Source organism: Pleurodeles waltl, chromosome 1_1, assembly GCF_031143425.1.
Source record: "Pleurodeles waltl isolate 20211129_DDA chromosome 1_1, aPleWal1.hap1.20221129, whole genome shotgun sequence".
NCBI lineage: Eukaryota > Metazoa > Chordata > Amphibia > Caudata > Salamandridae > Pleurodeles > Pleurodeles waltl.
Window position 1 is genome coordinate 189,052,352 of NC_090436.1, and position 27,786 is coordinate 189,080,137.

Consider the following 27,786-nt stretch of genomic DNA (forward strand, 5'->3'; position numbering starts at 1 on the left):
CCCCGAAAGCCTCCCCTTTGGTACTGTCCCTGGTAGGTAGATGGTGTTCAATGTGAGGTACTGGCTTGTGTGGCCTGACCCCGAAACCCCCCTCTGAAGGTTGTTTTGCGGAAGGTGCCGAAAGTGCCTCTGCCCTGCAGGGAATAGAGTGCGCCCATGGCCTTGGCTGTGTCAGTGTCCTTTTTTAGCTTCTCAATTGCCGTGTCCACTTCAGGTCCGAACAATTGTTGCTCATTGAATGGCATATTGAGCACCGCTTGCTGTATCTCTGGTTTAAAGCCAGATGTTCGTAACCACGCGTGCCTTCTTATGGTTACTGCTGTGTTAATTGTTCTTGCAGCTGTGTCCGCTGCATCCATAGAGGAGCGTATTTGGTTGAGGAGGGACAAAACATCTCCAATAACCACTTGTTTCGCCCTTTTTTGTAAATCTTTGGGTAGATGCTCGATGAGGTGCTGCATCCCGTCCCAATGGGCTCTGTCATATTGCGCTAGGAGCGCTTGAGAGTTAGCGATGCGCCACTGGTTTGCAGCTTGTACTGCGACCCTTTTTCCGGCTGCGTCGAACTTGCGGCTTTCTTTATCCGGAGGTGGTGCATCGCCTGATGTGTGAGAGTTGGCTCTCTTGCGAGCTGCCCCTACTACAACTGAATCTGGTGGCAGTTGTGAGGTGATGAAAGCAGGGTCCGTGGGCGGTGCTTTATATTTTTTTTCCACCCTTGGTGTTATTGCTCTACTCTTGACAGGCTCTTTGAAGATTTGCTTTGCGTGCCTTAGCATTCCTGGGAGCATAGGCAGGCTCTGGTAGGTGCTATGGGTGGAGGAGAGGGTGTTGAAAAGGAAGTCATCCTCGACAGGTTCCGAGTGTAGCGACACGTTATGGAACTCTGCTGCCCTAGCTACCACCTCTGTATACACTGTGCTGTTCTCTGGTGGTGAGGGCTTGGTAGGATACGCCTCCGGACTGTTGTCTGACACTGGGGCGTCGAATAGGTCCCAAGCGTCCTGGTCATCTTGGCTCATGGTGGTGTGAGCCGGTGAGTGTGACGGAGTCTGTGCCGGTGATATGTGAGTTACAGGTGGAGGAGAGGGTGGCGGAGTTACCTTCTTCACCACTTTTGTTTGTGGTGCTTGTTCCTGTGTTTGGAACTCAAGTCTCCTTTTTCTCCTAATAGGGGGGAAGGGTGCTGATCTTCCCTGTTCCACTCTGTATGAAGATCCGCTTTTGAGTGTGGTCTACTTCAGTGGTCTGTAACTCTTCCTCGAATCTATGTTTGCGCATTTGAGAGGACAGTGATTGCTCCTCTGAATATGAGCTGGTAGTTGGCTTGGTTGCCGGTCGTTTCGGCACCAAAACTATGTCCTTACTCGTTTTCGGCTCCGAGGCAACTTTTCTCTTTTTTGGAGTCGAAATTTCTCGGCGTCGATCTTCCTCGGTGCCGCTGTCTCTGCGTCGAGCAGCTTCGGCTCCGTTGTCTCGGCGTCGATCTTTTTCGGCAGCACTTTCTCGGTCCCGAGATTGCTGCGTGCCTGTGTCTCGACCTGAGTCGGACGACCTCGGCACTTGTTCGGCCTTTTTCAGTGCCGATGGGCGGTCACCGACTTTATGGGTTGAGCCATGGCCTGTTGGCAGTGGCGTCCCCTGGGCCTTGTCTGTTTTCTTGTGTGCTGGCTTCGACGTCTTACTCACTGTTTCTTGGACGTCGAATTCCTCAGAGTCCGATTCATGGATAGAGAAGGCTATCCTCTTCTTCTCCTTGTTCCTCGAACTCTCGGTGTCCTGTCGGCGTGGACGCCATCTGTAATCTTCTGGCTCGCCGGTCACGGAGTGTTTTTCGGGATCGAAACGCACGACAGGCCTCACAAGTTTCTTCCTTGTGCTCGGGCGACAGGCACAGGTTACAGACCAAATGTTGGTCTGCATATGGGTATTTGTTGTGGCATTTAGGACAGAATCGGAACGGGGTCCGTTCCATCAGCCTCGATGTTACACGCGGTCAGACCGACCAGGCCCCGACGGGGGATCGAAATTACCCCGAAGGGCTACCGGAGCTCTTCACGATTCGATGTCGATTCTATCTAACCCGATCCCGAACGCAACAATACCGACGTAATTTTCCGAAGTTTTAACTATCTTTCCGTTCCGAAACCCGGAGCGAAAAGGAACACGTCCGAACCCGATGGCGGAAAGAAAACAATCGAAGATGGAGTCGACGCCCATGCGCAATGGAAGCAAAAGAGGAGGAGTCCCTCGGTCTCGTGACTCGAAAGACTTCTTCGAAGAAAAACAACTTGTAACACTCCGACCCAACACCAGATGGCGGGCTATGCACAACATGTGTATCTGCAGCTACACATGCCATCGAACACTAGTTTATTACTTCTATAGTGTCTTAAAAGGGAAGCATGACTGCTAACAATTATTTACCTGATGCAGATTGAGATTCACAACGTGTGTACACATTGCATAAAACAATTAAATGTGTTCTTTCAACACAAATCGTTTGAGGATGTTAACTATAGAAAGCAGAACTTTCCTATAAGCCTATATTTGCTTGTTTTGATAGTGCTAAAAACCGAACTAGTTAGTTCAATAGTTGATTCACATTTCAAATTTCTGCGGTGTGTGTCAATATCTCACTTCAATACCAATTTTATGAGTAATAAATATTAACAGTCTATTGTTCAATAAATGTAAAGTCTGAGAGTACGTTTACATTTTTATTTCAGTTTTCACTAAAGTACTGACAATTGACACGCGTACCAGAGCATACATTAGCAGTACAAGGTACCCTTCATTACATAACTGTCAAAATATATATTTTGTTTTTAAAAAGGGAAGCATATGGATTAACATAGACCTGGTCAAATAATTTCCTTTTTTGCGGTTAACACTTCTAAGCAAAAATACTTGTTATGATAGAAGTAAGGATGCAACGGAGGTCCTTGAGGCTAATCTGTTTTACCTCACTATTTGGGCTCATATACCACCTTAAATTAGAAGAGTCAAGAACAGCAGTAACGAAAAGCCTCCGAAATCTTTCTTTGGGGCAGTTTATTTTGCCTGATTTCAGATAGGATAATGATTTTGCTGCATTTACTGTTAAAAATCAAAACTTCCATCCAGACTAAGATAAGCCTTTGGTTGACATACAGAATTTCCCACTGAAAATTAACATTTTCCTAAACGCAAAGCAAACTAAGTTTACCAGATACAGAAATTATATTATCCTTACAATGCAAAATGATCTATTCAAAGCGTAAATATAGGTACTTTCCTATAATTAACATTTTAAAAGCCCTTCTATTAAAATTATCATGCATTTTTACAGGTATGCAGCTGCTCTAAAACAGTTGCAAGACCATACATATTTATATATACGTATATACATACTCACTTGCATCTAGCCACCACACAAACTTTATTTGCTTAAAGTGCTTTTAATTGCACTCTAATATCACACTTAAGAAACAAAATGCCACAACATCTGCAGAAACATTTATTTCTGATCACTTAAACGGCGGGGTGACCTTTTGCGCTGTAATCCTTCACAGAAAGAAAATGGACCAGAATAATTCAGCAGTATCACATTTAAGGAAAACAAAATATCTGTAATAAAATATTAGAAATAAAGTAGGGTTTATACTCTTTTACACAAAGTAAATTACAACTAGTTATACGTCATAAATTTGTAAAGTAAAAAATACCTAAGGATAGCAACTGAAGCTTGTATTCTTCATTGGGTACAGTGAGGATTTACAGAGAGAATACATTATATAATAAAACACATGGGAAAGGGTCAGGAGCACAAGACTGTACTCATAACATTTAGCAATTACCACATCTCGCTTTTGAAAAAATAGCTTTCTTCTGGTTCTTTCAAAATCCTTCAAAACAAGGATCTAGATTTAAAACGCAGTAGGGAACAACAGGTGGAAAATAATTGTGATTTTCTAAACAAGAACACTTTCAATGTTTAATATTCAGAAAATACATATAATTGTTAAATAGGACTGTTTAACGGAGGGATAAGTTAAGTAAGTTTATTACAACACTCGTCTTCAACATAAGTTCTCTTGGACTGATTAGTCTTTACACTGTTTGCTGAATCTCCAAAGAATGCTGCTGTTTGCTATTATTTTTATGAGCTATCAAAGTCTTTTTTGTCTTTTTTCCCCTCAGCCTCAAATCCATCAACACCATCACTGTCCCTCCTTCTTTTACGGTTGTTGTGGATGTTAAAACGTTGATTCATCTGAGGCAGTGGATCCATTCCAAGAACTTTGTGTATTTGACGGAATGCAAGAAGTCTCAATGCAAACTGTTGAAAGAGGAAAAACTGAGGTCATTCTATTTGCTTTATAGCAGAATATAGTTATGCTACCTTAAAACAAAATTACTCGTAAAATGTCACAAACTCATTAATTGAAACTTTAAAACCTTTGTAGCATTCAAATGATCTCGTAACTAAAATAAAGGTTTCTATTGGGACATTTTATTTTTTGGTCTGTTGTTACTGGGGATACTTTTTTGTTTTTGTTTAAGTAGTTTACCACTGGTGTCCCTCAATACAGGTGCATTCTAAACTGGATAGTCATGAGAGACTTGGTTTAAGTACCCTGACTGTTCAGGATACTGTAAGCCGGCTATGTGCTGGCTGTGCAATACATTCACCTAATACTATTGACTGGCTGTGCAGTCCATAAGGTAGCAGAAGTGGTTTAGGTGAAAGTTGTTTAAGTAAGACAAACTTCATTCATACCTTGGGAACACAAGTTCAGCTACAGATATGCTGCCTGGTATTTTTAATGGAATCATTGTGACCATTCCTCGGGCTCAATGAATTTGGTTAAGATTACCACTTCGGTGCTTGTATAAAACCTGAAGATCATCTTATGGAGCTGAGCTTACGCCTTTCAATTTCTCACTCCCATTAAAAAACATGGCTGGGCTACATTAACTAATGGATTTGATGTTTGTCTTTAAAACCACTATGTCAAATGGAACAAGGATTCCCAGCAGGACTACCAGGAACAAATCAAAGTAAGTTGATTTTGCAACTCTGAAAAAACAGCTTGCTGGTAAATAACGCAGTCAGTTTGCACAGCTACATAATTGAAGACCGAGATAGAAAAAGAGAAAGGCTGCAGTGGGAAGATTATAATTTAAGTAAACAAATTCTTAAAACAGGAAAGCCAGATTGACAGACTTCCACCAAGAGCCACCCAAGCTGTGATTACTTCATAGACTCATCACATTAAGTCATAGATGCTTTGCGATGTGGCGGGATACATTTTATACTTTGGAGAGTGCTTCTGTTATAATATGGATTTTGCCATGTGTAAGTTCTACTGTGTATTTTCTGGATCACTGAACCGGTCTTAGTCCAATAGGATTTAATCAAACAATAACTGACAAATGTATTGTGCAAAACTTAGAAAATGTATTGATATATGTAATAAATCAATTAAAAAAAGATATGGCCAATGAGAGTCAAATGATTATATTTTCTCATGTTATTTTGAACAATTAATAGCAGCATTGGTATAAACTGAAAGATAAGTGCTCAATTTGCAGAGTGAACACAATAGTTGGTAAAACGTATGTAGATGACACAAAGTGGTGATCAAAACAAGAGATAAACATCAGCCAAAAGAGGTAATAATTTGACAATGTGCATAGATAGAAAGTATCAATCAACAGTTCATAGTTATTCCATTGCACAGCATGTACTTAATAGTAAAACCAATTTTAGCCAGAATATTATAGACAGCGTTTCGACCTTGCATGATTCAACAGATCATCATGAGGACAGAAAAATAAGTGAGCATGTGAAGAAAACAAAGATTGCTGCATGGTAGGAGAAGGGGTGGATGAAGGCATCAATCCAAGTATTATTAAAGTAGTGTATTGGGAAAAAAAATGAAAATAGGACATATCAGTGGTACCTGCAAAATGAGTTCTGGGGTAATCTGAAAGGAACGGTTAATAAAAAGGAATGACTTACCAAAACCATACTAGAGCAGGTAAACATTTGTGAAACATTAGTACAATGTTTAGCTAGAATTTCTGACTTTTCCATTTCTAATCTTGTTTAATTGGTATTGAGTGTCTGTATAGAAATTGTGTGCCGAGTGGAGGAGATACTACAATTTTTCATTGAATCATTACATCTTAAACCTATTTTTAGTGAGTTCCATTCTTTTATTACGTAGCCAACCTTTGTTAAAATTCCTGGTCGAGTTTCTAGTGTAACTGGAACAGAATCTATCACTACAGCATTTTTTTGGTCTTTGACATCTTTGTGTGTACATGCTAGCTTGGTGAGATTATCCATACTTGTTGCCTCTAGGAATACTATCAACGTTGTTGCTGTATGGATACTAGTTGCTATAGGCCCTTCTTGTCTATTCTTGTTAGTCTTTTGACCGAAGGATTTGATAGCATTAGGTGAATTGGCGATTTGGTTAATATCTGGGAAGTGTGGACTGAGTACCTTTGTTGGTGAGGATGGATCACTGTCTTGCGATTGTACTACATTTTGTTTGAAAGCAAAACTGTTGAAATTGGTGATTTTTGGTTAATGATCTGCTTTGTGAATATCAGATAGTTCACACGTAAACTTGATACGTTTGATTTTGATGTCTTCTAATTTTGTTAATCCAGTGTCCTCAACTTTCTCCTTTTTTAAATTAAGGGAACTTGTTCTCCTAAGTCTTCAATACCTCTGCAACAGGTCAATGGTCTCTGAGCATTAGTGGTTCAATTAATGCTTTGTCATAACTTTTTCTGGATTCCCACAAATTGTTTTGTGTATTTTCCTCTACTAACACAGACACTGAATCCAGTAAATTATTGTGACCTGAACCTCTTGTATACAGACATGCATTTGTGATAATTTCATTAGTTTGGACTATTTTTGCTAGACATGCCTGTGATTTTTGTGGCAATGATTTTAGATCAGCATTGTATTTTAGATCTTCATCCAGGGTCTGTGAAATCATGTGTACATGGATAACTAACTAGTAGCAGGGCACCTGTACATGAAGCCTTGGTGTGGTATTACTCTTTATGCTGACTGAGCTACCAGAGTGTTTAAATTACTTATTTTCTAGTCAATAGCTATTACTGATTCAAACATATTCAAAGGTGTGGATTCCCTTTCCTGGATAAGTGTTTTTTTTTTTTTATCACATCACAAACATCATATTGACTTAATTCAGAATGACTATCCAGACATTTGAGATCTTTGGTAGAACAATTATTAGGTTAACTTAATAGAACAAATATCTTTTATCTTTGTCAAATGCATTATCCTTTCTGGTAAATGATAAAGCAGGTTTTTTTATATATGGCTTGGTCTGCAATTTATGAGATGGTTCAAGCTCAGTATTGCAATGGGAGTTCTCCTTAAATTACCCAGGCACTCAAAGGGCTATGATTATTGCAGTTTATTTCTCTAGCATTATTGTATTGTGCTTACTTAAAGTATTTGGTTTGCACAGTATTGTAACTTAAGGTTTGCTTCAACAGTATCAGATTCATCAGGCAATTGCACTGATGCTTTTGCAGCTCTTACAGGGCAAGGTATCTAGTAGTTTTGGGTTTAAAACGATCTCTCTTGCATAGACGCCAACTTAAAGAACAGAACTTCATGTCTTGCTTTACCCTATGCCACATATTCATTTGTGACTTTCCTTGTTGGTCTTTGAAGGAGCGTGGCATATACTTAACACAGCTGCAAGCATTCAGGACTTTGTATCACATGTTTGGCTGTCTTGTCTCTTTCTAAACTTAATCTTTTATCTTTTAACCAATTTAGAGCAAGTATTGTGAAATTCTTTTTAATTTTGAAATGGTAACTTTTACTGATATTTCTCTTCTTCACAGCTGAGTGACTCCATATTACTTTTTATATTTTATGTGTGATGTCCTTTGCAGCAGGCCACAGCCATGTTCTGCAGGGGACCTTGTATGTAGTTCTTTTCCTGACCCACAGTTGGGTGGTATGGTGCTATTAATTGTAATAAACTGATATTGGATGGCTGGCATAGTTCGTCACTAAGTCTGGTTATATTCACAATTTAAAATGTAAAGATTATCAAGGAAGACACTAGATGCATGCAAAACGCAGAATGTGGGACACAGACAGGATTTTAAATAATATATGTATATATAGTTGTAAGGAAATGCCTCCTTGGCATGGTTACCCCCTGACTTTTTGCCTTTGCTGATGCTAAGTTTTGATTTGAAAGTGTGCGGAGGCCTGCTAACCAGGCCCCAGCACCAGTGTTCTTTCCCTAACCTGTACTTTTGTTTCCACAATTGGCACACCCTGGCATCCAGGTAAGTCCCTTGTAACTGGTACCCCTGGTACCAAGGGCTCTGATGCCAGGGAAGGTCTCTAAGGGCTGCAGCATATCTTATGCCACCCTGGGGACCCCTCACTCAGCACAGACACACTGCTTGCCAGCTTGTGTGTGCTAGTGGGGATAAAACGACTAAGTCGACATGGCACTCCCCTCAGGGTGCCATGCCAACCTCACACTGCCTATGCAGTATAGATAAGTCACCACTCTAGCAGGCCTTACAGCCCTAAGGCAGGGTGCACTATACCATAGGTGAGGGCATAAGTGCATGAGCACTATGCCCCTACAGTGTCTAAGCAAAACCTTAGACATTGTAAGTGCAGGGTAGCCATAAGAGTATATGGTCTGGGAGTCTGTCATGCACGAACTCCACAGCACCATAATGGCTACACTGAAAACTGTGAAGTTTGGTATCAAACTTCTCAGCACAATAAATGCACACTGATGCCAGTGTACATTTTATTGTAACATACACCCCAGAGGGCACCTTAGAGGTGCCCCCTGAAACCTTGACCGACGACCCGTGTAGGCTGACTGGTTTTAGCAGCCTGCCACACTAGAGACATGTTGCTGGCCACATGGGGAGAGTGCCTTTGTCACTCTGTGGCTAGTAACAAAGCCTGTACTGGGTGGAGGTGCTTCACACCTCCCCCTGCAGGAACTATAACACCTGGCGGTGAGCCTCAAAGGCTCACCCCCTTTGTTACAGCACCCCAGGGCACTTCAGCTAGTGGAGTTGCCCGCACCCTCCGGCCACGGCCCCACTTTTGGCGGCAAGGCCGGAGGAGATAATGAGAAAAACAGGGGCTGTCCTGACTGGCCAGTGACTCCTCCTTAAGGTGTCCTGAGCTGAGGTGACTAACTTTTAGAAATCCTCCATCTTGCAGATACTTACTGTAGGAAGTTGGCTCCGTATGTGCTATTTCAAAGTAAGGAATAGCATGCACAGAGTCCAAGGGTTCCCCTTAGAGGTAAAATAGTGGTAAAAAGAGATAATACTAATGCTCTATTTTGTGGTAGTGTGGTCGAGCAGTAGGCTTATCCAAGGAGTAGTGTTAAGCATTTGTTGTACATACACAGACAATAAATGAGGTACACACACTCAGAGACAAATCCAGCCAATAGGTTTTGTATATAAAAATATCTTTTAGGGTTCAGTTCTTGGTCCAAGGTAGCCAACCGTTGGGGGTTCAGAGCAACCCCAAAGTTACCACACCAGCAGCTCAGGGCCGGTCAGGTGCAGAGTTCAAAGTGGTGCCCAAAACGCATAGGCTTCAATGGAGAGAGGGGGGTGCCCCGGTTCCGGTCTGCTTGCAGGTAAGTACCCGCGTCTTCGGAGGGCAGACCAGGGGGGTTTTGTAGGGCACCGGGGGGGGACACAAGCCCACACAGAAATTTCACCCTCAGCGGCGCGGGGGCGGCCGGGTGCAGTGCTAGAACAAGCGTCTGGTTCGCAATGGAAGTCAATGAGAGATCAAGGGATCTCTTCAGCGCTGCAGGCAGGCAAGGGGGGGCTTCCTCGGGGAAACCTCCACTTGGGCAAGGGAGAGGGACTCCTGGGGGTCACTTCTGCAGTGAAAGTCCGGTCCTTCAGGTCCTGGGGGCTGCGGGTGCAGGGTCTTTTCCAGGCGTCGGGACTTAGGTTTCAGAGAGTCGCGGTCAGGGGAAGCCTCGGGATTCCCTCTGCAGGCGGCGCTGTGGGGGCTCAGGGGGGACAGGTTTTGGTACTCACAGTCGTAGAGTAGTCCAGGGGTCCTCCCTGAGGTGTTGGTTCTCCACCAGCCGAGTCGGGGTCGCCGGGTGCAGTGTTGCAAGTCTCACGCTTCTTGCGGGGAGATTGCAGGGTTCTTTAAAGCTGCTCCTTTGGATAAAGTTGCAGTCTTTTTGGAGCAGGTCCGCTGTCCTCGGGAGTTTCTTGTCGTCGTCGAAGCAGGGCAGTCCTCAGAGGATTCAGAGGTCGCTGGTCCCTTTGGAAGGCGTCGCTGGAGCAGAGTTCTTTGGAAGGCAGGAGACAGGCCGGTGAGTTTCTGGAGCCAAGGCAGTTGTTGTCTTCTGGTCTTCCTCTGCAGGGGTTTTCAGCTAGGCAGTCCTTCTTGTTGTTGCAGGAATCTAAATCTTTAGGTTCAGGGGAGCCCTTAAATACTAAATTTAAGGGCGTGTTTAGGTCTGGGGGGTTAGTAGCCAATGGCTACTAGCCCCGAGGGTGAGTACACCCTCTTTGTGCCTCCTCCCAAGGGGAGGGGGTCACATCCCTAATCCTATTGGGGGAATCCTCCATCTGCAAGATGGAGGATTTCTAAAAGTTAGAGTCACCTCAGCTCAGGACACCTTAGGGGCTGTCCTGACTGGCCAGTGACTCCTCCTTGTTATTCTCATTGTTTTCTCCGGCCTTGCCGCCAAAAGTGGGGGCCGGGGCCGGAGGGGGCGGGCAACTCCACTAGCTGGAGTGTCCTGCGGTGCTGTGACAAAGGGGTGAGCCTTTGAGGCTCACCGCCAGGTGTTACAGCTCCTGCCTGGGGGAGGTGTTCGCATCTCCACCCAGTGCAGGCTTTGTTACTGGCCTCAGAGTGACAAAGGCACTCTCCCCATGGGGCCAGCAACATGTCTCTAGTGTGGCAGGCTGCTGGAACCAGTCAGCCTACACAGATAGTCGGTTAAGTTTCAGGGGGCACCTCTAAGGTGCCCTCTGGGGTGTATTTTGCAATAAAATGTACACTGGCATCAGTGTGCATTTATTGTGCTGAGAAGTTTGATACCACACCTGAAGGATTGGAACTTCTGTGCAGGAGTGACCCCCAGGAGGCCCTCTCCCTTGCCCAGGTGGTGGCTACCCCGAGGAGCCCCCCCCTTGCCTGCCTGCAACGCTGAAGAGATCCCTTGATCTCTCATTGAAAACCATTACAAACCTGACGCGTGTTTGCACACTGCACCCGGCCGCCCCCGCGCTGCTGAGGGTGTACTTTTTGTGCTGACCTGTGTCCCCCCCGGTGCCCTACAAAACCCCCCTGGTCTGCCCTCCGAAGACGCGGGTACTTACCTGCTGGCAGACTGGAACCGGGGCACCCCCTTCTCTCCATTGAAGCCTAAGTGTTTTGGGCACCTCTTTGACCTCTGCACCTGACCGGCCCTGAGCTGCTGGTGTGGTGACTTTGGGGTTGCTCTGAACCCCCAACGGTGGGCTACCTTGGACCAAAAACTGAAACCTGTAAGTGACTTACTTACCTGTGAAACCTAACAATACTTTACCTCCCCCAGGAACTGTGAAAATTGCACCAAGTGTCCACTTTTAAAACAGCTTATTGTGTTTTATGTAAAAAGTATACATGCTAATGTAATGATTCAAAGTTCCTAAAGTATCTCCTCCTCCTTGTTATTCTCATTATTTTCTCCGGCCTTGCCGCCAAAAGTGGGGGCCAGGGCGGGCAACTCCAGCAAGCTGGAGTGCCCTGCTGGGCTGTGACAAAGGGGTGAGCCTTTGAGGCTCACCGCCAGGTGTTACAGCTCCTGCCTGGGGGAGGTGTTAGCATCTCCACCCAGTGCAGGCTTTGTTACTGGCCTCAGAGTGACAAAGGCACTCTCCCCATGGGGCCAGCAACATGTCTCTAGTGTGGCAGGCTGCTGGAACTAGTCAGCCTACACAGACAGTCGGTTAAGTTTCAGGGGGCACCTCTAAGGTGCCCTCTGGGGTGTATTTTGCAATAAAATGTACACTGGCATCAGTGTGCATTTATTGTGCTGAGAAGTTTGATACCAAACTTCCCAGTTTTCAGTGTAGCCATTATGGTGCTGTGGAGTTCGTGTTTGACAAACTCCCAGACCATATACTCTTATGGCTACCCTGCACTTACAATGTCTAAGGTTTTGTTTAGACACTGTAGGGGTACCATGCTCATGCACTGGTACCCTCACCTATGGTATAGTGCACCCTGCCTTAGGGCTGTAAGGCCTGCTAGAGGGGTGACTGACCTATACTTGCATAGGCAGTGAGAGGCTGGCATGGCACCCTGAGGGGAGTGCCATGTCGACTTACTCATTTTGTTCTCACTAGCACACACAGGTTTGTAAGCAGTGTGTCTGTGCTGAGTGAGGGGTCTCTAGGGTGGCATAATACATGCTGCAGCCCTTAGAGACCTTCCCTGGCATCAGGGCCCTTGGTACCAGAGGTACCAGTTACAAGGGACTTATCTGGATGCCAGGGTGTGCCAATTGTGGAAACAATGGTACATTTTAGGTGAAAGAACACTGGTGCTGGGGCCTGGTTAGCAGGGTCCCAGCACACTTCTCAGTCAAGTCAGCATCAGTATCAGGCAAAAAGTGGGGGGTAACTGCAACAGGGAGCCATTTCTTTACACTAATCTTTGACTCTTATAAGTTAGGGATCCCCCTGTTGTTTCTAGCCTTTGTCTGTTTTCCAAAGCGCTAGGATGCTTCTTGATAAGTGACAGTGCACTTTGCAAAATCAGATCATTCATTCATATTCAGAAAAGCATATTCAAGATTTGTAAAACAGCCTTAACTTATTGAAGCCCAAATAAATTTAAATGTAATTAAACCATAGGTTTTTATATGAAGAGCTACTGAGGAGCACAAGGGAATTTATTCACATGCGTACATCTAATATTATGCAACACTTTCAAAGTGGTTTTCTTTTAAAATTGTTTAAGGTCTCATAATGTCAGACAGCAAGATCATACATTATACATTGCCACATTAAGGTTCCAAATTACACTTTATTTTGGGTCATATAGGAATATACTTTCAGAAATCTAATAAAAAATTATTTTGCTTTTGATGGTATTCTCCAAAGGATCATGGTTATTATGCATTTTATTACCTGTGAACTAGATGTAATATCTTCGCGTTGCTGATCTGTCATTGAAGCCAGAGTGTCATAGGGATCTTTTTCACATGGATCCAGAAGACCAGGACCACCTATAGAATGTTAGTAATTAGTTTAGAACATATTGTATTACCAAAACAGTTACAATAGTTTCTTCTAACACCAACATATCCCAAATTACCTTTTAATAGAATCCCTGATGAGATGCACTCAAAAACTCTTCTCAGTGCATCACCAGGACTCTGAGGTCCCGTAGAACTGCTGATTGCCTTCTCTATTAGTAACTCCATAGCCTATGAGAAATTAAACAAAATAATTATGTAACTGATAATACACGTTTTTTTTTTAGCAGTCTACGAACTGAGGAAGAAAATCTACTAGTCAAATATACAACCTAAGGACAAGTTCACTTTAGCTAATAACCATCATGATTATAAGAAATATTTTGCAACCTACTTCATCAGTTTTGCTGACACACTTTCAATGTAATCACTTGATCCATTTCACCTTGTTTATCTTCCAACCATATTGCAGTTACTTACCCCACAAGCTATCTCATGCACTGTCTTCATGAGAGTTGTGTGTACTCGTCTCACTCCACTGTCTTCTACTATTGTTCTTTCCATAAAAAGCAGGGCAAATATCCCTTCAATTTATGACAAGTGGGCCAGGAGCAATCTAGTTAACTTATTTACCTTAAACTTGGGGTTTCCTCTAACGTCCCTTCAGAACAGACCCCATTTTTTAAAATCCTGGGTATCAAAGAAGGAAAACATACATTTCCTGCTTCAGCATCTAGTTGACTTTATCTCCCACTATTCTTTTTTCTCTTTCGCTTACACAACTGTCCTATATTTGTTACCATATCTCTGTTCACTGCCTCCTGAAATTTAAGCAGGATGAACAGTTGATTCAATTAAGATTGCATTTCAATTTGTGCTTTTTACTCAAAGTGAACCATGGTGTATATTGATTTGGGTTTAAATTCATTGCCTACTTTTTGTTCTTTGAGAATGATCTTCACTCAAAACATTCTGTTCAACCACATTATCTAACATGAGGCAAGATTAACCTTTTTGTAGGAAATGTTTTTCAAGAGAACTCATGTAGGACAGTGCCACTGTTGGTATGGTTACCCCCCACTTTTTGCCTAGTGTTGATGCCAACTTTGAAAGTGTGCTGAGACCCTGCTAACCAGGCCCCAGCACCAGTGTTCATTCCCTAAAATTGTACCTTCGATTCCACAATTGGAACAGCCCTTGCACACAGTTAAGACCCTTGTAAAAGGTACCCATGGTACCATGGGCCCTGTGGCCAGGGAAGGTCTCTAAGGGCTGCAGCCTGTATTATGCCACCCTAGGGAACCCCTCACTCGGCACAGACACACTGCTCGTGTGTTCTGGTGGGGAAAAAAAGACTAAGTCAACATGGCACCCCCTCTCAGGGTGCCATGCCCACAAATCACTGCCTGTGGCATAGGTAAGTCACCCCTCTAACAGGCCTTAGAGCCCTACAGCAGGGTGCATTATACCACAGGTGAGGGCATAGCTGCATGAACAATATGCCCCTACAGCAGTGGTCTTCAAACTTTTTAATGCCGCGCCCCACCCATTTGAAAAATAAAAATCATTGGGCCCCCCTCAAAATTTTTCACAATCATTTTAGAAAGATGGTAATGTTTAAATAGGTCAAAGCCTATTTAAACATTGCAGTTAAGTACGGTTACCGTTTTAAAACTGCAATAACAAGCTTCTGCTTAAAACAAAGGCATGTTACCTGCATAATATTTCTTTTTTCCAGAGTTTGGCGCCCCCCCTGGGATCTCTTGAGGCCCCCCAAGGGGGGCCCGCCCCCCAGTTTGAAGACCTCTGCCCTACAGTGTCTAAGTTCATGCTTAGACATTGTAAGTGCAGTGCAGCCATATTGGGTATGTGGTCTGGGAGTTTGTCATCACAAACTCTAAAACACCATAATGGCTTCACTGAATACTGGGAAGTTTGGTATCAAACTTCTCAGCACAATAAACCCACACTGATGCCAGTGTGGTATTTATTGAAAAATGCACACAGAGGGCATCTTAAAGTTGCCCCCTATATGTTAGCTCAACTGCTAGCGTAGGACTGACCGGTCTGTGCCAGCCTGCCACTTTCAGACAAGTTTCTGATCACATGGGGCGAGTGCATGTGTGCATTCTGTAATCAGAAACAAAGCCTGTCCTGGGTGGAGGTGTTTCTCACCTTCCCCTGCAGGAACTGCAACACCTTGCAGTGAGTCTCAAAGCCTCACGCCTTGGGTTACAGTGCCCCAGAGCACTCCAGCTAGTGGAGATGCCCACCCTCAGACAAAGCCCCACTTTTAGGAGCAAGTGACCACCCCAGCCAGGACCACCCCAAAGGTGTCCAGAGCTGAGGTGAGGTAACCCCCTCCTAGAGAAATCCTCCATCTTGCTTTGGAGGATTAGGACCAATAGGGGTAGGAATGTGGCAACAGGCACAAGGAGGGTGTAGCTCCTTCAGGGACAGTAGCCACTGGCTACTGCCCTCTGACCCCTAACTCACCCCTAAATCTAGGATTTAAGGGCCTCCCTGAACCCAGCTCTCCAGATTCCTGGTGACCTACAAGAAGGACTGTGTAGGAAGTTGGCTCTGTATGCACTATTTCAAAGTAAGGAATAGTATGCACAGAGTCCAAGGGTTCCCCTTAGAGGTAAGATAGTGGCAAAAGAGATAATACTAATGCTCTATTTTGTGGTAGTGTGGTCGAGCAGTAGGCTTATCAAAGGAGTAGTGTTAAGCATTTGTTGTACATACACACAGGCAATAAATGAGGAACACACACTCAGAGACAAATCCAGCCAACAGGTTTTGTTATAGAAAAATATATTTTCTTAGTTTATTTTAAGACCCACAGGTTCAAATTCTACATGTAATATCTCATTTGAAAGGTATTGCAGGTAAGTACTTTAGGAACTTTGAATAATTACAGTAGCCTATATACTTTTTACATAAAACACAATAAGCGGTTTTAAAAGTGGACACTTAGTGCAATTTTCACAGTTCCTGGGGGAGGTAAAGTATTGTTAGGTTTCACAGGTAAGTAAGTCACTTACAGATTTCAGTTTTTGGTCCAAGGTAGCCCACCGTTGGGGGTTCAGAGCAAACCCAAAGTTAACACACCAGCAGCTTAGGGCCGGTCAGGTGCAGAGGTCAAAGAGGTGCCCAAAACACATAGGCTTCAATGGAGAGAAGGGGGTGCCCCGGTTCCGGTCTGCCAGCAGGTAAGTACCCGCGTCTTCGGAGGGCAGACCAGGGGGATTTTGTAGGGCACCGGGGGACACACAAGTCAGCACAAAAAGTACACCCTCAGCAGCGCGGGGGCGGCCGGGTGCAGTGTGCAAACACGCGTCGGGTTTTCAATGGTTTTCAATGAGAGATCAAGGGATCTCTTTAGCGTTGCAGGCAGGCAATGGGGGGGGGGCTCCTCGGGGTAGCCACCACCTGGACAAGGGAGAGGGCCTCCTGGGGGTCACTCCTGCACAGGAGTTCCGTTCCTTTAGGTGCTGGGGGCTGCGGGTGCAGGGTCTTTTCCAGCCGTCGGGAAATGGAGTTCAGGCAGTAGCGGTCAGGGGGAGCCTCGGGATTCCCTCTGCAGGCGTCGCTGTGGGGGCTCAGGGGGGACAACTTTGGTTACTCACGGTCTCGGAGTCGCCGGAGGGTCCTCCCTGAGGTGTTGGTTCTCCACCAGTCGAGTCGGGGTCGCTGGGTGCAGTGTTGCAAGTCTCACGCTTCTTGCGGGGAGTTGCAGGGGTCTTTAAATCTGCTCCTTGAAACAAAGTTGCAGTTCTTTTGGAGCAGTGCCGCTGTCCTCGGGAGTTTCTTGTCTTTCTTGAAGCAGGGCAGTCCTCAGAGGATTTAGAGGTCGCTGGTCCCTTGGAAAGCATCGCTGGAGCAGGTTTCTTTGGAAGGCAGGAGACAGGCCGGTAAGTCTGGGGCCAAAGAAGTTGGTGTCTTCTGGTCTTCCTCTGCAGGGGTTTTTCAGCTCAGAAGTCTTCTTCTTCTTGTAGTTTCAGGAATCTAAATTCTTAGGTTCAGGGGAGCCCTTAAATACTAAATTTAAGGGCGTGTTTAGGTCTGGGGGGGTTAGTAGCCAATGGCTACTAGCCCCGAGGGTGGGTACACCCTCCTTGTGCCTCCTCCCAAGGGGAGGGGGTCACATTCCTATCCCTATTGGGGGAATCCTCCTTCTACAAGATGGAGGATTTCTAAAAGTCAGAGTCACCTCAGCTCAGGACACCTTAGGGGCTGTCCTGACTGGCCAGTGACGACTCCTTGTTATTCTCATTATCTCTCCTGGACTTGACGCCAAAAGTGGGGGCTGAGTCCAGGTGGCGGGCATCTCCAATTGCTGGAGTGCCCTGGGGCATTGTAACACGAAGCTTGAGCCTTTGAAGCTCACTGCTAGGTGTTACAGTTCCTGCAGGGGGGAGGTGTGAAGCAGTGGGTTTATTATTCTGAGAAGTTTGATACTAAACTTCCCAGTATTCAGTGTAGCCATTATGGAGCTGTGGAGTTCGTTTTTGACAGACTCCCAGCCCATATACTCTTATGGCTACCCTGCACTTACAAAGTCTAAGGTTTTGCTTAGACACTGTAGGGACATAGTGCTCATGCACCTATGCCCTCACCTGTGGTATAGTGCACCCTGCCTTAGGGCTGTAAGGCCAGCTAGAGGGGTGACTTACCTATGCCACAGGCAGTGTGAGGTTGGCATGGCACCCTGAGGGGAGTGCCATGTCGACTTAGTCATTTTCTCCCCACCAGCACACAAAAGCTGGTAAGCAGTGTGTCTGTGCTGAGTGAGGGGTCCCTAGGGTGGCATAAGATATGCTGCAGCCCTTAGAGACCTTCCCTGGCATCAGGGCCCTTGGTACCAGGGGTACCAGTTACAAGGGACTTACCTAGGTGCCAGGGTTGTGCCAATTGTGGAAACAACACTGGTGCTGGGGCCTGGTTAGCAGGGTCCCAGCACACTTCTCAGCCAAGCCAGCATCAGTATCAAGCAAAAAGTGGGGGGTAACTGCAACAGGAAGCCATTTCTTTACAGACTGCTAAGCTGAACACCCCAGCAGAGAAGAAGGAAGATAACTGCTTTGGCCCCAGACCTACCGGCCTGTCTCCTGCTTCAAAAAACCTGCAAAAAGACTAGCGACGCGTCCAGCAGCGCAACGACCTCTGCCAACTCCACTGGACTGCCCTGCATCTAAAAGAACCAAGAACTCCTGGGGACAGCGGCTGTGTGTGAAGAAACCTACAACCAAGGACTCCCACCTCACTCTGGATGCGTGTCTTGAGCCCTGTGCACCCGACGGCCACGGCCCGTGTCCATGTGGTCCACCCAGCAAGAGAGGGAACCCAGGCGATTGCTAGCAAGTGCCCTGCGCCCAAGGTTGACCTTTCCACCCCTTCAGGACAACGCCTGCACAGAGAATCCCGAGGACCCCCCTCTGACCGCGAGCTCCAGACAAAGCTATCTGATGCCAAAAGGACACACTGCACCCGCAGCCCCCAGGCCTTGGAGAACCTGACCCCTGGTGCCTCAACGTTCAGCAGGTGGCCCTCCTCCCTGTCTGACTGGTGGTGTGCCCGAGACACCACCCTGGACCTCGCCTGCAGCCTCTGAGTGACCCCCAGGGTCTCATCATAGACCAGCATTGGAAACCAGACGTCCTGTTTGCACCCTGCACCCGGCTGCCCCTGTGGGTGTGTGTTTGGTGCCTGCTTGTGGCCCCTCCAGTGCTCCTCTAATCCCCCCTGATCTGCCCTGAGTCGTGGGTACTTACCTGCTGGCTGACCGAATTACGAGTACTCCCTGTCTCCACAGGAGCCTACGTTAACTTTGCTCAACTTTCGCCTCTGCACCTGGCCGGCTCCGTGTTGCTGGTGGTGGGTGTTTGGGATTAACTTGAACCCCAACCGTGGACTTCCTAAAACCTGGAGACAAACTGAGTGTTGTACTTACCTGTAAACTGACCTAACATTTCTTCCCCACAGCAACTGTTTGAAAATTGCACTGTGTCCATTTTTAAAATAGCTTTTTGCCAATAATTCCAAAACTGTATTACTTACCTATTTCAAACAAAGTACTGTTGATACCTGTGTGAAATGCGAAACTTTTAAGGTACTTACTTGCAAATTGGATCTGGTGGCTCTAAAAATATATTTTTGCAAAATAAAAATCATTGGTCTGGAGTTGTCATTGAGTGTGTGCTTCTTCTATTTTCGGTGTGTACACAACAAATGCTTTGCCCTGACCTCTAATAAGCCTAACTGCTTGTCCACACTACCACAAATAGAGCATTAGTATTATCTATTTTTGCCTCTGGGGAACCCCTGGACTCTGTGCACACAATATCTTGCTTTGATATAGTATATACAGAGCCAGCTTCCTACAACTCACTTGAACATATGTAAAGTTTAACATATGCTGCTTTTGTTTCTTTACAGTTCCCCATCTCTTGTTTCTCTCTTACACCAGTTGCTTTTAAAAAGGTCTCTAGATGTTCTATAGCCCGGAGTTAATTGTGTTTGTTCTCAGTTGGTGCTGCTACACTGCATGATGTCTGTTCCTTCTTATATTCTTGTTCTACATCCGGATCTGTGTCTGTATCTGCAATGCCTAAAATCAGTGATAGCATGAAAATGATGAAGTTGGCATAATGATATTTGCCAGAAGTAATTACCTTGGAATCAATCTTCTCATCAGCCATTCAAGTTTATGTCTGAACGAAAGTTGCATGATATTTTATCTAGGCAGCTGCTTTATTTCAAAGTTGCAGAGAATGGCCGCATACTCTTAAAGGAGTTGACAGTTCATTCCTTTTTTTTTTTTCTTTAAAGTTTTTGGTTTGTTAGGAGCTTTATTCTGTCTGGTTACTGCAATAGCTGATCTGCGCAGAGCTTTCTATAGTTATCTACTTTTAGTTAATAATTCTCTTTCTTCTCTAAAGAATGATTCATGCGATCAGCTTGTCATACTTCAAAATGAGGTTGAAAAAGTGAGTGAGTAAACCAAGTAGAAATTTTATGTTAACCATTATGACGTCTGGTAAAGAAACAAATTTATCTGCAATATCAAGAGAACCAGGGTAACGTATTGGAGGGTCTGAGTAAGCTATTAATAGCTGATCAACTTTATACACAGGACGATACTTAACTGCTTAATATACTGAGTAAGAGTAGAACTATTTGTGATCTGAAACCCTTTTAGATAGTGCCCTGTCCGAACAAAAGACTATTGAAAGTTTCAATTCCCAGATATCCCCATAGCATGTCCAGTGTGTGACCCATGGAAAGAGTAGACTCTGATTAATTGGATAAGAACGCATGATGTAAAAGGCGAGAAGCAATGCTATCAGCCGTATTACATGCACTGGTAGAAATGACATCTTGAAATTCAAGGATTTATTCCAACAGAGGCTCCACATAAAAGATAAATTAGTAAGGTTGATTAATCCATACTACAGCAGGCTGAGGTGTGATGTCCCAAATCAGTGTTAGTCAACCAGCTCAACCAAAAAAACTACCCTGAGCTCTCCTGCGGATACAAAATAACCCATGTAGTGCGAGACATTTTTGATCATTGTACATGGGGGACTAAGCAATGCCGTGAGATGAGCTGCATACAATAAATATCTCACAAAGAACAGAATGAATATTATCACTGCCTGGGTAGACATTTGATGGACCCTAGTATTGCCTTACCCAGATCACTTAACTGAGGGCAAACACCCAGGAAAGGAATTTGCTGACAAGCTGGTAATGGAATGACTGGAAGGGATTGGTCAGGATTTACCGCATAAGCCGTATTTAAGGGCAGGGACCCAGGGCTGCTCACAATAGGTCCTTCATTAGATATTTGTCCAGAGCACAAGCAAAAATGTACACGCAAGAAGATTAGAAGGGGGCACTAGGTTTAAAATAGAGCTTCTCGGTCAGTGCAAAGTTGAGCATGGATGGAGATAATGTCTTCAAAGAGCTTTCTTTTATGTCTCACAGAAAGAGCAATCACTGAACCACAACTGCTTAGCTTTTTGGCTTAACTGGTCAGACAAACGATTATGTATTTTTGAAGCTGCACATTTTATTGTTGATTAATGTATGTGAAAAACAGAGATCAACTATGGACTCGTTCACCTGCTAACGGCCACACTGTCAAAATTACTAAAGACAATCTTGCAGTGTTTTTATTCTGAAATGAACAGGAACATGAGTCCGGAAGATTTACGATAACACGAACACAGATGAGAGGCTATTTGCCTCACTGACTGCCTATCCTGCAGCACAAGTTCCCAGGTTCTTTCAAACTGAAGGAATATCTCCGAAATGGGAACAGTATCATATCACATCCACATGCTGATGCAGGGCCAGTGATTATTTCTCAGCTGTCAGAAACATTAACGGTCTACCCAGGTTTTTATGATGGTCATTTACACACACATATAGCTAACTAAGCCTTTATCAGTCCGTAATTCAAATATGGATAAGTATGGAAGCCCTGGCAATTGAGTGAGTCTGTACCCACTGCCAAGCATTTATTTAATACGGTTGTTGCAGATTTTAAATTGCAAGTTGGGACCTTTAGCCGATAGTGGTTAGGACCCAGCATAAAGTAAGTCTGAAACAGTGGCATATGGAAAAGGGTATGCTGAAAGTTCACAGAGTTTGTGAAATTCTCTTAATTGTTTGAGCAACTGACCGAGATTGTCATTCTCGCTTTTACTTTAAAGCATCTGCGCTTTCAGAGTATCCACCAAAAAAAGAGCGTTACCAAAAGAAACCTTTTCTTCTAATGGATGCTTGTAAGGAAATGCCTCCTTGGCATGGTTACCCCCTGACTTTTTGCCTTTGCTGATGCTAAGTTTTGATTTGAAAGTGTCCTGAGGCCTGCTAACAAGGCCCCAGCACCAGTGTTCTTTCCCTAACCTGTACTTTTGTTTACACAATTGGCACACCCTGGCATCCAGGTAAGTCCCTTGTAACTGGTACCCCTGGTACCAAGGGCCCTGATGCCAGGGAAGGTCTCTAAGGGCTGCAGCATATCTTATACCACCCTGGAGACCCCTCACTCAGCACAGACACACTGCTTGCCAGCTTGTGTGGGCTGGTGAGAACAAAACGAGTAAGTCGACATGGCACTCCCCTCAGGGTGCCATGCCAACCTCACACTGCCTATGCAGTATAGATAAGTCACCCCTCTAGCAGGCCTTACAGCCCTAAGGCAGGGTGCACTATAACATAGGTGAGGGCACCAGTGCATGAGCACTGTGTCTCTACAGTGTCTAAGCAAAACCTTAGAAATTGTAAGTGCAGGGTAGCCATAAGAGTATATGGTATGGGAGTCTGTTATGCACGAACTCCACAGCACCATAATGGGCACACTGAAAACTGTGAAGTTTGGTATCAAACTTCTCAGCACAATAAATGCACACTGATGCCAGGGTACATTTTATTGTAACATACACCCCAGAGGGCACCTTAAGGGTGCCCCCTGAAACCTTAACCAACTACCCGTGTAGGCTGACTGGTTCTAGCAGCCTGCCACACTCGAGACATGTTGCTGGCCACATGGGGAGAGTGCCTTTGTCACTCTGTGGCTAGTAACAAAGCCTGTACTGGGTGGAGATGCTTATCACCTCCCCCTTGCAGGAACTAACACCTGGCGGTGAGCCTCAAAGGCTCACCCCCTTTGTTACAGCACCCCAGGGCATTCCAGCTAGTGGAGTTGCCCGCCCCCTCCGGCCACGGCCCCACTTTTGGCGGCAAGGCCGGAGGGGATAATGAGAAAAACAAGGAGGAGTCACTGGCCAGTCAGGACAGCCCCTAAGGCAACCTGAGCTGAGGTGACTGACTTTTAGAAATCCTCCATCTTGCAGATGGAGGATTTCCCCAATAGGGATAGGAATGTGACCCCCCTCCCCTTGGGAGGAGGCACAAAGAGGGTGTAGCCACCCTCAGGGCTAGTAGCCATTGGCTACTGCCCTCCCAGACCTAAACACACCCCTAAATTGAGAATTTAGGGGCTCCCCAGAACCTAGGAACTCAGATTCCTGCAACCTAAGAAGAAGAGGACTGCTAAGCTGAAAAACCCTGCAGAGAAGACGGAGACACCAACTGCTTTGGCCCCAGCTATACCGGCCTGTCTCCCCACTTCTAAAGACACTGCTCCAGCGACGCTTTCCACGGGCACCAGCGACCTCTGAATCCTCAGAGGACTGCCCTGCTCTAGAAGGACCAAGAACTCCCGAGGACAGCGGCCCTGTTCACCAAAGACTGCAACTTTGAAACAAAGAAGCAACTTTGAAACAACTTGCGTTTCCCGCCGGAAACGTGAGACTTGACACTCTGCACCCGACGCCCCCGGCTCGACTTGTGGAGAACAATCACTTCAGGGAGGACTCCCCGGCGTCTGCGAGACCGTGAGTAGCCAGAGTTCCCCCACCCCCCCCTGTGCCCCCACAGCGATGCCTGCAGAGGGAATCCCGAGGCTCCCCCTGACCGCGACTGCCTGCTCCTCAGATCCAGACGCCTGGTAAAGACTCTGCACCCGCAGCCCCCAGGACCTGAAGGATCCAAACTCCAGTGCAGGAGTGACCCCAAGGAGGCCCTCTCCCTTGCCCAGGTGGTGGCTACCCTGAGGAGCCCCCCCCATTGCCTGCATCGCTGAAGAGACCCCTTGGTCTCCCATTGAAACCTATTGAGAACCCGACGCTTGTTTGCCCACTGCACCCAGCCGCCCCAGTGCCGCTGAGGGTGTACTTTCTGTGTGGACTTGTGTCCCGGTGCCCTACAAAAACCCCCTGGTCTGCCCTCCGAAGACGCGGGTACTTACCTGCTGGCAGACTGGAACCGGGGCACCCCCTTCTCCATTGAAGCCTATGCGTTTTGGGCACCTCTTTGACCTCTGCTCCGGACCGGCCCTGAGCTGCTGGTGTGGTAACTTTGGGGTTGCTCTGAACCCCCAACGGTGGGCTACCTTGGACACAAACTTGAACCCCGTAGGTGGTTTACTTACCTGCAAAAACTAACAAACACTTACTCCACCCAGGAACTGTTGAAAATTGCACTGTCTAGTTTTAAAATAGCTATATGTGATTTATGTGAAAAGTGTATATGCTATTTTGCTAATTCAAAGTTCCTAAAGTACCTACCTGCAATACCTTTCATTTGAAGTATTACATGTAAATCTTGAACCTGTGGTTCTTAAAATAAACTAAGAAAAGATATTTTTCTATACAAAAACCTATTGGCCTGGAATTGGCTCTGAGTGTGTGTTCCTCATACATTGCTTGTGTATGTACAACAAATGCTTAACACTACTCCTTTGATAAGCCTACTGCTCGACCACACTACCACAAAATAGAGCATTAGAATGATCTCTTTTTGCCACTATCTTACCTCTAAGGGGAACCCTTGGACTCTGTGCATACTATTCCTTACTTTGAAAAAGTGCATACAGAGCCAACTTCCTACAGTCATGGGATGCGCCTCAAGGTCCTCTGAAGAATATGTTGATCAAGTTAAAACGGTCCGATGTGAAGAATAATAAACCGCTATACATTTCCTTTCTTCACACAGCTGAACTCAACAGCTGATCCTTGTGGGAAGCTGGCTTAGTATGTACTGTATCAAAATGAGATCTAGTGTGCACAGAGTCCAGGGGTTCCCCAGAGGCTTAAAAGAGGCTAAAGTAGATAATACCAATGCTCTCTTTTGTGGTAGTGTGCTCAAGCAGTTAGGCTTATCAGAGGGTAGTGCAAAGCATTGGTTATACACACACAGACAACAGAAGAAGCACACACTCAATGACTTAACTGCAGACCAATGTTTTTTTTGTATCAAAATGAAAATTTCACTTACCCAGTGTACATCTGTTCGTGGCATTGGTCATTGCAGATTCACATGTTGTGCACAGTCCGCCATCTGGTGTTGGGTCGGAGTGTTACAAGTTGTTTTTCTTCGAAGAAGTCTTTCGAGTCACGAGACCGAGGGACTCCTCCTCTTTGCTTCCATTGCGCATGGGCGTCGGCTCCATCTTAGATTGTTTTCCCCGCAGAGGGTGAGGTAGGAGTTGTGTGTGTTAGTAATAGTGCCCACGCAATGGAATGAATAAGTATGTACAAATTAAGGTTAAGTAATATATATATATATATATATATATATATATATATACAAATGTACAAATGTTGAAGATAACTTCCAACGGCTACAGGCTCCCGGGGAGGCGGGTGGGCACATGTGAATCTGCAGCGACCAATGCCACGAACAGATGTACACTGGGTAAGTGACATTTTCAGTTCGATGGCATCTGTTGCTGCAGATACACATGTTGTGCATAGACTAGTAAGCAGTTATCTCCCCAAAAGCGGTGGCTCAGCCTGTAGGAGTGGAAGTAGTCTGAAACAAAGTTCTCAGTACGGCTTGACCTACTGTGGCTTGTTGTGCGGATAGCACGTCTACACAGTAGTGTTTAGTAAATGTGTGAGGCGTGGACCATGTGGCTGCCTTACATATTTCGTGCATTGGAATGTTTCCTAGGAATGCCATGGTAGCGCCTTTTTTTCTGGTTGAGTGTGCCCTTGGTGTAATGGGCAGTTGTCTCTTTGCTTTAAGATAGCAGGTTTGGATGCACTTAACTATCCATCTGGCTATACCTTGTTTTGATATTGGGTTTCCTGTATGAGGTTTTTGAAATGCAATAAACAGTTGTTTTGTTTTCCTAACCTCCTTTGTTCTGTCGATGTAGTACATTAGTGCTCTTTTGACATCTAATGTATGTAGTGCCCTTTCAGCTACTGAGTCTGGCTGTGGGAAGAACACTGGTAACTCTACCATTTGATTTAAGTGGAACGGTGAAATAACCTTTGGTAGGAATTTAGGATTGGTTCTTAGTACAACCTTATTTTTGTGTATTTGGATAAAAGGTTCTTGTATTGTAAATGCCTGAATTTCACTTACTCTTCTTAGAGATGTGATGGCAATGAGAAATGCAACTTCCAGGTTAAGAATTGTATTTCGCAAGAATGCATGGATTCAAAAGGTGGTCCCATGAGTCTTGTCAAGACGATGTTAAGGTTCCATGAAGGAACAGGTGGTGTTCTTGGTGGTATTATTCTTCTTAGGCCTTCCATAAATGCTTTAATGACGGGTATCCTAAACAGTGAAGTTGAATGGGTAATCTGCAGGTATGCAGATATTGCCGCAAGGTGTATTTTAATGGAAGAGAAGGCTAGATTTGACTTTTGTAAGTGTAGTAAGTATCCCACTACATCTTTTGGGGATGCGTGTAATGGATGAACTTGATTATTATGGCAGTAGCAAACAAACCTTTTCCATTTGCTTGCATAGCAGTGTCTAGTGGATGGTCTTCTAGCTTGTTTTATGACTTCCATACATTCTTGAGTGAGGTTTAAATGTCCGAATTCTAGGATTTCAGGAGCCAGATTGCTAGATTGAGCGATGCTGGGTTTGGATGCCTGATCTGCTGTTTGTGTTGTGTTAACAGATCTGGCCTGTTGGGTAACTTGACGTGTGGTACTACTGACAGGTCTAGTAGTGTTGTGTACCAAGGTTGTCTTGCCCATGTTGGTGCTATTAATATGAGTTTGAGTTTGTTTTGACTCAATTTGTTTACTAGATATGGAAGGAGAGGGAGAGGGGGAAAAGCGTATGCAAATTTCCCTGACCAGTTCATCCATAGGGCATTGCCTTGAGACTGTCTGTGTGGGTACCTGGATGCGAAGTTTTGGCATTTTGCGTTCTCTTTTGTTGCAAATAGGTCTATTTGCGGTGTACCCCAAATTTTGAAGTAAGTGTTTAGGATTTGGGGGTGAATCTCCCATTCGTGGACCTGTTGGTGATCTCGAGAGAGATTGTCTGCTAGTTGATTTTGGATCCCTGGAATAAACTGTGCTATTAGGCGAATGTGGTTGTGAATTGCCCATTGACATATCTTTTGTGCTAGGAGACATAGCTGTGTCGAGTGTGTTCCCCCTTGCTTGTTTAGGTAATACATTGTTGTCATGTTGTCTGTTTTGACAAGAACGTATTTGTGGGTGATGATGGGTTGAAATGCTTTTAGTGCCAGGAATACTGCTAGTAATTCGAGGTGATTTATATGCAGTTTTGTTTGATGTACGTCCCTGTAGGAAGTTGGCTCTGTATGCACTATTTCAAAGTAAGGAATAGTATGCACAGAGTCCAAGGGTTCCCCTTAGAGGTAAGATAGTGGCAAAAAGAGATAATACTAATGCTCTATTTTGTGGTAGTGTGGTCGAGCAGTAGGCTTATCCAAGGAGTAGTGTTAAGCATTTGTTGTACATACACATAGACAATAAATGAGGTACACACACTCAGAGACAAATCCAGCCAATAGGTTTTTGTATAGAAAAATATCTTTTCTTAGTTTATTTTAAGAACCACAGGTTCAAATTCTACATGTAATATCTCATTCGAAAGGTATTGCAGGTAAGTACTTTAGGAACTTCAAATCATCAAAATTGCATGTATACTTTTCAAGTTA

At 45.0% G+C, this 27,786-nt stretch overlaps 1 protein-coding gene across 1 annotated transcript in view; it reads right to left on the minus strand.

The window, feature by feature from the left end:
- Positions 1-3,486: 3,486 nt before the first annotated feature.
- ZFR (zinc finger RNA binding protein) overlaps positions 3,487-27,786 on the minus strand; it is a 501,254-nt gene continuing 476,954 nt past the window's right edge. The window contains exons 17-19 of the mRNA XM_069233188.1: positions 13,391-13,502; positions 13,204-13,301; positions 3,487-4,321 (exon numbers count right to left, since the gene is read on the minus strand). Of these exons, the coding sequence (XP_069089289.1) occupies positions 4,142-4,321; positions 13,204-13,301; positions 13,391-13,502 (390 nt within the window). The 3' untranslated portion in view covers positions 3,487-4,141. The remainder of the gene's footprint in view (positions 4,322-13,203; positions 13,302-13,390; positions 13,503-27,786) is intronic.